Source organism: Rosa chinensis, chromosome 5 (assembly GCF_002994745.2).
Source record: "Rosa chinensis cultivar Old Blush chromosome 5, RchiOBHm-V2, whole genome shotgun sequence".
Taxonomy (NCBI): Eukaryota; Viridiplantae; Streptophyta; class Magnoliopsida; order Rosales; family Rosaceae; genus Rosa; species Rosa chinensis.
Window position 1 is genome coordinate 14,903,841 of NC_037092.1, and position 8,188 is coordinate 14,912,028.

General features: G+C 36.8%; 2 protein-coding genes across 2 annotated transcripts; one reads left to right on the plus strand and one right to left on the minus strand.

The window, feature by feature from the left end:
* The first annotated feature begins 738 nt into the window (after window positions 1-738).
* On the plus strand, window positions 739-5,641 carry LOC112165915 (phenylalanine--tRNA ligase, chloroplastic/mitochondrial). The gene is made up of 10 exons (XM_024302619.1): window positions 739-1,034; window positions 1,710-1,900; window positions 2,475-2,681; window positions 2,774-2,891; window positions 3,284-3,360; window positions 3,924-4,103; window positions 4,316-4,360; window positions 4,600-4,704; window positions 5,103-5,216; window positions 5,311-5,641. Exons 1-10 carry the CDS (start codon window positions 827-829, stop codon window positions 5,359-5,361), a joined length of 1,296 nt encoding a protein of 431 aa, XP_024158387.1. The 5' UTR covers window positions 739-826; the 3' UTR covers window positions 5,362-5,641.
* A 120-nt stretch (window positions 5,642-5,761) lies between these two features.
* On the minus strand, window positions 5,762-6,127 carry LOC112203229. The gene has a single exon (XM_024344223.1). The coding sequence runs from the start codon at window positions 6,125-6,127 to the stop codon at window positions 5,762-5,764; it is 366 nt and encodes a 121-aa protein (XP_024199991.1).
* Between the last annotated feature and the right edge of the window lie 2,061 nt (window positions 6,128-8,188).

The window sequence follows — 8,188 nt, forward strand, 5'->3', positions numbered from 1 at the left end:
TTTGCAATAACACTACAACCAAATCATGCTCATCTGCATTACAGTGATGGAAGTGGAACATTAAAATTCTTTTTCGCTCTCTTCAACAAGGTGCCCTTTTAGAGTAAATTTTCATCTTCATCATCAATAGTGAAAAGTAGAAAACAATAGCCTGCTGATCAAATCCCACATTCATGAAATCATAAGAAATACAAGAAATGCTCAATTCTTCCAATGCTCATCGTAACCAATACAAAATCAACAAGATCTCAAACTTGTCTCAAAGAGGAAACACTAAAATAGGGAAATCAATGCTTCTAGCCCATTTCTTCTTCGTCGTTCGGAAGTACCTCCTGCTCTTTTTTAGGGAACAAATACACTTTAGTGTTCAATGTAACTCTTCCATCAATTAGGGGGCACCATCTTGTATGTTCTCCACCTTAGGACATCTACCATGATCTCATATATCAATAACTAAGCCAGAATATTAATAAACTTTAATCAAGGACATGATAATAAACTTTAATCAAGGACATGAGCTTCATTGTTTCCAATACTAATCCAAAGTCTAGACTCCAATTCAGGCCTTTTGGTTTGACTTTTGTTATAAGTGGTCCATTAGTGGCTCTTGATTGTATCGTTCATACCGCTTGTAACTTTTCCCGTATGAATACACTCATTTGATCTAAAAAAAAAAAAGTCAAGACCCTCAATGGGCTATTTAAGAATCCCTCCTCAGTCCACTAACAATTCAACAAAAAAAAAAAAAAGCACAAAGAAACAAAAAATCAGAGTGAAGAGGAAAATCCAGACTAGAGACGCCAAACTCTTTTCAGTCCCAACGAGAATGGCAACGGCTTTCTCTTTTGCCCAAACTGTTCTCTTCTCCAAAACCTCACTCTCTCTCCGCACCAATGCCCTCAGAAGCTTAACCTTCTGCCTACCTTTCTCTTCTTCTTCTGCAGCTCTTGCCTCTGATAAGCCTCACAGCAAAAAATGGAGGCAGCCAGTGACTTCGGCGCTGGAGCTCGGCGGCGTCAAGATTGCTAAAGATGGTAACTTTCACTATTCTCTTCATCCTTTTGAGCTTCTTATTGCTAAAAATGGTAACTTTATTGGGCTTTGCGATTTGTGCATCTCTCAAAATGGTGTTGGTTCAGTGTGATTTATGAAGTGGACAACCTCTTTTAGAACTTGGGTCGCTGCAGGTTTTATGATTATTATTCATTCACTGCTGCATTTTTCTTTGTCTTCTGTGCAGTTTATTTGTTTGAAAGGTTATGCATTTTTTGTATTAATCCTCAGATTTTAGGGTGTTTGGATAGTGGGTTAATGAATTGAGGACAATGAATTGGTTAACTCAGACAAAAATCAACACCTATGATTGGTTCACTTTCAAAGGCAAAAGCCTATTACTTTACTGTCATGCTGTAAAGTTTTATTTGATACAACTTATTAGAGGGATGTATCTCACTTCAGTTCACTCCATTTGTGGTATACTGCTTTTTGAAGCTTGTTAACTTATACATGCTCCCATACTATAGTATATGAAGCTAGAAAACTGATTGCCTTTTGAATGTTCTGTATGGTATAATATTTTCAGTATATGTATTGTAGATATGTTAAGCGATTGCCCCACAAACAATGTTCTGGATACAGTTTCTGCAAGGCTCTTGCTTGCTTTAAAAAAGTCTGTTGTGGCATAATATATTTGGGTTATGGTTTTGTAGATGTGTTGAGGGATGACCCCACAAACAATGTTCCGGATACAATTTTTGCAAAGCTTGGAATGCAACTGCATAGAAGAGATCAGCACCCACTTGGAATTCTGAAGAATGCTATATATGAATACTTTGACACCAATCACTCAAACAAGTTTGATAAGTTCGATGATCTTTGCCCACTTGTATCTGTTAAGGAGGTATGCCATTGATCATGTTTTCTATTTTGGATACCTATGTTGCTTCAGATATTTGATTCTAGTGCACGGTGTCTGATTTGTTTATTAGAGTAGAGACACTGCATCTAGTCTTTCAGTTTTGAGCTGACAATAAGAGTTGGAGACAGTGCATTCTTACATGATAGTTATGAGGCATACAGGTTTTCAATCAAAAGAATCTTATGGCCTATAAAATATCATATTTCTATTTATTACATGATAAAGCTGCAATAAGTGAGATATTCATTCAGATCTATTACTCCATCCCCCAAACAGCGACACATATACTAAAGTAACTACAGAAAACAGAATCTTTAAGCTTTTACTGTTACCAGTGCAATTTCCGTGGAAACCTGAACTAAAGTTCTGGGGAGAGACTCTGCATGTTTACTACTATGTCTGATTCCAAATGATTAAACATAATAATTAAGTTTATGTTTTTTCTTTTTTCTCTTTAATTTTCATACAATATAAATGTAAATGGATGTTTGTTCAGTGCTTTTTGTTATTGTAAGTCCTTGTGACTTAATTCTTGACAATAAGTCATTTCTTTCAGAATTTTGATGATGTATTAGTTCCTGCTGATCACGTGAGTCGAAGTTATAATGATACATACTATGTGGACTCTCAAACAGTTTTGAGGTGCCATACAAGTGCTCATCAGGCAGAGTTATTGAGAAGAGGACATACTCATTTCCTTGTAACTGGAGATGTGTACCGTAGGGATTCCATCGACTCTACACATTACCCTGTGTTCCATCAGGTTTCGTATCCATAATGCACGCTAAGATTTTATTGCTGATTAGCTTGTTGGAATCCTGTCACATCTGATGAAATAGTTTTCTGCCCATATAGATGGAAGGGGTCCGTGTTTTTTCTCCAGAAGATTGGGCAGCATCTGGGGCAGATGCAACATCTTATGTAGCTGAGGACTTGAAGAAATGCCTTGAGGGCTTGGCACGCCACCTATTTGGTAAGATAAGAGTGACTAATATCTTGAACCCTCATCATCTCTTATAAATAACTAATTTTGTGCACGCCATTTTGAGGCCTTGAGGGTTTTAGCATCCAAAAAGTACTGTGCATAAGTTGAGAATATGAAGGTTAGTTTCCTAAACCCTAGACAACACATACTTACATAGAAGCAATATTTGATGTAATATTGAAGGGAAAGTTTGCATATAGCTATTAAGTATATCGAGTTTCATTTTCTTGATATATTCGTGGAGACTTTATTATTATTTTTTTATTTAAATAATAATGTGGTCTATTTTTTTTTTTTTTTTTTGCCTTGTAATTTTCTTATACGTCATGTTTATATACTTATCTTTGAACCTTCGGATTTGATGAGATCAATATTTTCAGGTGCTGTGGAGATGCGCTGGGTTGATACATACTTTCCATTTACCAATCCATCATTTGAACTTGAGATTTTCTTTCAGGTATGATATTGATTACAATCACTTCACGGGTTAGAACTTTGAATTTTGAACTCTGTTTTATCTATCTGTGTCTTCTTATCATTCTGTTAGACTGTTAGAGATTCTTTTGTTCCATTTACAGGTAATAAAAAATTATACAATGTACAGAGACATGTCTTATTAACTTACTGCAAACAACTTTGAAGAATAGCATATATATAAGTAAGACAGGATGAAGTAAAACAATCTGCTTGTTGTGATATTTAGGAACACTAATAGGTAATTGAACTTGATGTGTATCCTAATTACATGTAGTAAACATTCTTGAGACTCTTAGAAGCAGAAACAGAAAGCACTTTAATTCATGTAGACAAAAAAGTATAAGACTTGCAGTAAGATATAACAAACTCTTGTCAAAGATTGGGCACCATTCCCTGAAATGTGGTGAAGATTATACATAAAATGGTTCTCTCAATCTCTCTTTCTCTCTGCTTTTGGGTCATGCTTCATATTTAAGTTACTGTGTGTGATTCTATTATTAGCATAATAGAAAATTTGTAAACTGATATTGAATATAATCTCAGGAAAAGTGGTTGGAGGTTTTGGGTTGCGGAGTAACAGAACAAGAAATCTTGAAGAGAAGTGGCAAAACAAACAATGTTGCTTGGGCTTTCGGACTTGGATTGGAGCGGCTGGCAATGGTTCTATTTGAAATCCCTGATATTCGCCTTTTCTGGTCAACTGATGAGAGGTTTACCTCGCAGGTGGTTCCTGTACCCATTAAATAATGTTTTTGTAGTATTCTCTTTTCTCACATGTAATCCTTTTTTTTTTCCTTTTTCTTTGGAATTAAGACTTCTGAAAAAGTGAAAACATCAAATAATTAGTCCTTGATACTTTTGCAATCCACTGATATCCTTTCTTTTTCTTGTTCAATCACAAGTCCGATTATTTAACTTTGGATTTCTGGTTACAGTTTTTGAAAGGGCAGCTGGGAGTCAAGTTCAAGCCATATTCGAAGGTATTTTTGCAACACACACAGAGAGGAGAAACTTACATTTTTCTTATGAAATAATATGCATGGCTTCTAGTGATCTAGTGATGCTTTATATTTGATCTGAAGATTTTCATATAGGTCTAAATTCTTAAAAGCTATGTATTAGTCACCTGAAGGCGGTTTCCATTATTTCTAACTATAGCTTTTTCCGGATACATACTACTGGCAAACATTTCTTATCATATTTGCTCTTTTCTTTTCAGTATCCTCCGTGTTACAAAGATGTTAGTTTTTGGATCAGTGAATCTTTCACTGAAAACAATTTATGTGAAGTTGTTAGAGAGGTTGCCGGTGATCTTGCTGAGGAGGTATGTCTTTTATTGTTTTCACTTGTATAAACTTTCTGGAGGCGTGACAGTTGAAAATCATATTGCCCAAGAAAATATATTAGTTCTTCTGGAATATAATCCCTGCATTTGACAAAGTATTTTGTAATTCAAATTTGAAAGATTTGTCAAGCAGTTCAATGTGGAATGTCTGTTCTACGATTGCATTGTCGCTGCAGAACCAATATATTTTGACTCTCTCTCAACCTTGTCCATCCAACATATTGCTCCAAAATCTCTTTAAAACATGCCTATTGTGATCCAAAAGACTAGAAGTCTTGTGGAATTATCCTCAATACTTGCCAATATATTTTGCTATCTATCAATATTGGCTGTTTTTTATGCATTTTACTGAAATACCTCTCTTGTATAATTGCCAGGTGCAATTGATAGACAATTTCACAAACAAGAAAGGAATGACCAGTCACTGTTACAGGATTGCATATAGGTCCATGGAACGGTCACTTACAGACGAGGAGATCAATAAGTTGCAGGTAGTTCAGATACATACGAGGCCATGACATTTATTTCCTTCTTATAAGCACACATAAGGCATAACCTCAAAACTTGTAACAATTGCATGTGCAGGGTACTGTAAGAGAGTTGGTTGAGAGCAAGCTGAAGGTGGTCTTGAGATGAGAGTTCCTGGTGCAGTAGCCTATTTTGGCAGCTCGAAATTGCTTTCAAGAGAAATGCTATAGTGAGTAGCTTAGGTGTGTGAATAATTCTCTCGCGGATGCTTGTATCTCTGGGCGACTCCCTTGAGCTTACATGCCGACTAATGTATCAGTAGTTCAGTACACATGTTGGAATTTGGTCACTGTAGCAAATTGGGCTAGTATAGCAAACAACAAATTTCACATGACATCAAGGCATATTGAGCATCCAAATGATATCGCATCAAAATTTCACATGCGCATAACTCAAAATGCCATTTTTTTTTTTTTAGGGGAATGAAAGATTAATTCATTGATGAAACATCATTACATTCAGAGATTAAAATTGCCTCCACAGACAAAGGAATAGTTGAAAAAAATTCCTACTGAAAATCGGCATTCTTAGCATCTTGTGCCAAGATATGAGCCGCTCCATTGGCTTGTCTTCCTACCTTATGAACACAAGCATCCAAAGCTTCATGCAATAGCTCCCGTAGGTCTGCTAACAGAAAACCCAAATCCGAATGGTCTAAAGAAGAAGACGACAGAGCCGTCACCAACTCCAGACAATCGGTTTCCACAATTAGAGGTGTGAGATGATTCGCAAGAGCTGTCTGCACCCCAAGAAGCAGGGCCAACAGCTCAGCATGTTTGGCTGAGTTTGCTGTCATGATCGAATGCCGAAACCCATGCAGAAACAGCCCAATATGATCACGAAACACTCCTCCCAACCCTGTACGAGTCGTCATGAACTTCAAGTAATGTGTCGAGGCATTATCATAACCAAAACAATTTTTAGGTTGTAACTTATTTGTGTTCCCTCTGCATCTCCTGTGTGCATATGGGCCTCGTTTTATGTGCGTCAGCTGTTCCCATTTAATGAAAAACTTGCACCGGATTTGCTTCTGTATAAAGGACTAAAATAATAGAAAAGAAATAGTTTGCATCCGATTATTTCTTTTCTATTCTCTTTTTTAATTATTTTTTTTTTTAGAGTTGGATGTAAATAATTTTAAAAAGAATAAAAAAAAAAAATAGTCGGATGTAAATTTTAAACCGATTCTAAGAGACATCATAAAAATCAAAACCATTTGATACGTTGTGTGGAGGGCATCGTCGAAACCAAAACAAATATTCATACGATGACTACGACGAATAGGTATAATGTTTTTTCAAACACGTCCCACAAAATTGAGAGAAGATTAGCATAGTTTATTAGGAAAGATGCATAGGCCGAGATATTCAAATGACAACGCATTATTGTAATTTAAGTGGACAGACAAGAAATCAGTAGCCAGCGGGAAGGATAGAGCCTATTAATCTATCAGGATTCAAGGTGGTGCAGGCCTATAAAAGGTAGGGCAAACTGCAGAGTCATAGGGTCAAAGGTTGGACAGAAAAAGAAGCAGAGTCAAAAAATAGGGACAATGATAGCTTATGGAATATCTCTTGTTGGGTCCATTTCCACCTCCACCTTGTCTCTCTGCTGAGCCCTAGGTGTGCTCTAGCTAGCTAGAAGCTAGCAGGAGATGACGATGATGCCCCCCATCTGCATGCAGATTCATTACTGACTCCTTTTTCTTTTCTGGGATTAAGGAATATGATCCTTCATTACAGGATTAAGCATTATGATCCTCCATTCCTCCATGAGAATTAGCTTATAATCACTTTAAGAGAGTTTAATTAACAAGTCGGGTATTGCAGGTTCCAACACCTAGCTAGAGATGCTTAACATCAGAAAGAGCGTTGTATAAACACACCGAGGTCAGACAGAAAGCTATGCAGCAGCACACTGTTTTGCTAATTGGTAGAAAATTTTACAGTGCTCCGCAATATTGTTGGTCCCTTAATTACGGTCGATCATTTCCTAGAAACACAGTTGGTTTAAATTACGATCGATCAAAATTCCTAGAAACACAGATGGTTTAATCCTGGTCACTCATCCATAGAGTAAGAAGCAAGTTGCAAAGGCTCTCTCTCTGTGCATGGGATGTGTCTCCGAAAGTCCTACATAAGTACCCGCCAAACACTTACATCTTACTCGGATCGTACCAGCCTTCATCTTAGCCTGATTGTACAAGACCTCATGATCTTCATTATATCATTGTACTAGATACAATCCTGTCATTGTGAGTTTGAACTCAACCACATAAACATATCCCGTTTTACCGACAAACTCATTGTGCATTCAATTTTAATTTCAAATTAATTCATTTACGCTACATTAATATACTTATATATTAAGGAGATTAATTTAATACAGAGGTAGAGGACTGACCCTATGTATTAGCAGCTTGGTCTAATCTCGATCTAGTCTATGGAGTTGGCTATTATTGTAAAGAATTCATCTATCGTTACATTTTTTTTTTTTGATAAAAAACAAACTAAGTTAAATACAAACACCTCTGGGGCACCTTGATCCTAAACAATCAAAGAGAACAACTCTTGAAACACTCTGGGGAAACAATTTTCTCAAACTTACTCTCCATTACAGTTGTGGCCTAGATTAGCACACACATATGCTACAAAATTAACTTCTCTCAGAATGTGATTGAAAGAGAACAACTTAAATCTTCTTGATGTCTTCTATGATCTGCATAATTCTTGTTCGCTCTAAAATCGTCTTGGCCACGTGTCACTTGAACGAGGTCTTCTTGGCTTACACGCGTCCTTCTGGCTTGCTGACGTGTGCGCTAGCGTGCCAACTCGCAGCCGCGAGTCCAAGCGAGGTTTTGATCTAGGTTACAGAGTTTGCGCTAATCTGACTCCTAATCAGTCAACTGTGGGCCGAGGAATGATCGATCTCGGCC

Bases quoted from the DNA above. Each gene is read 5' to 3' on its own strand.
- LOC112165915 (XM_024302619.1), top strand. From the start codon at position 827: ATGGCAACGGCTTTCTCTTTTGCCCAAACTGTTCTCTTCTCCAAAACC. The intron at 2,682-2,773 runs GTTTCGTATCCA...CTGCCCATATAG, and splicing joins ATTACCCTGTGTTCCATCAG to ATGGAAGGGGTCCGTGTTTT. The intron at 4,104-4,315 runs GTGGTTCCTGTA...TTCTGGTTACAG, and splicing joins ATGAGAGGTTTACCTCGCAG to TTTTTGAAAGGGCAGCTGGG.
- LOC112203229 (XM_024344223.1), bottom strand. From the start codon at position 6,127: ATGACGACTCGTACAGGGTTGGGAGGAGTGTTTCGTGATCATATTGGG.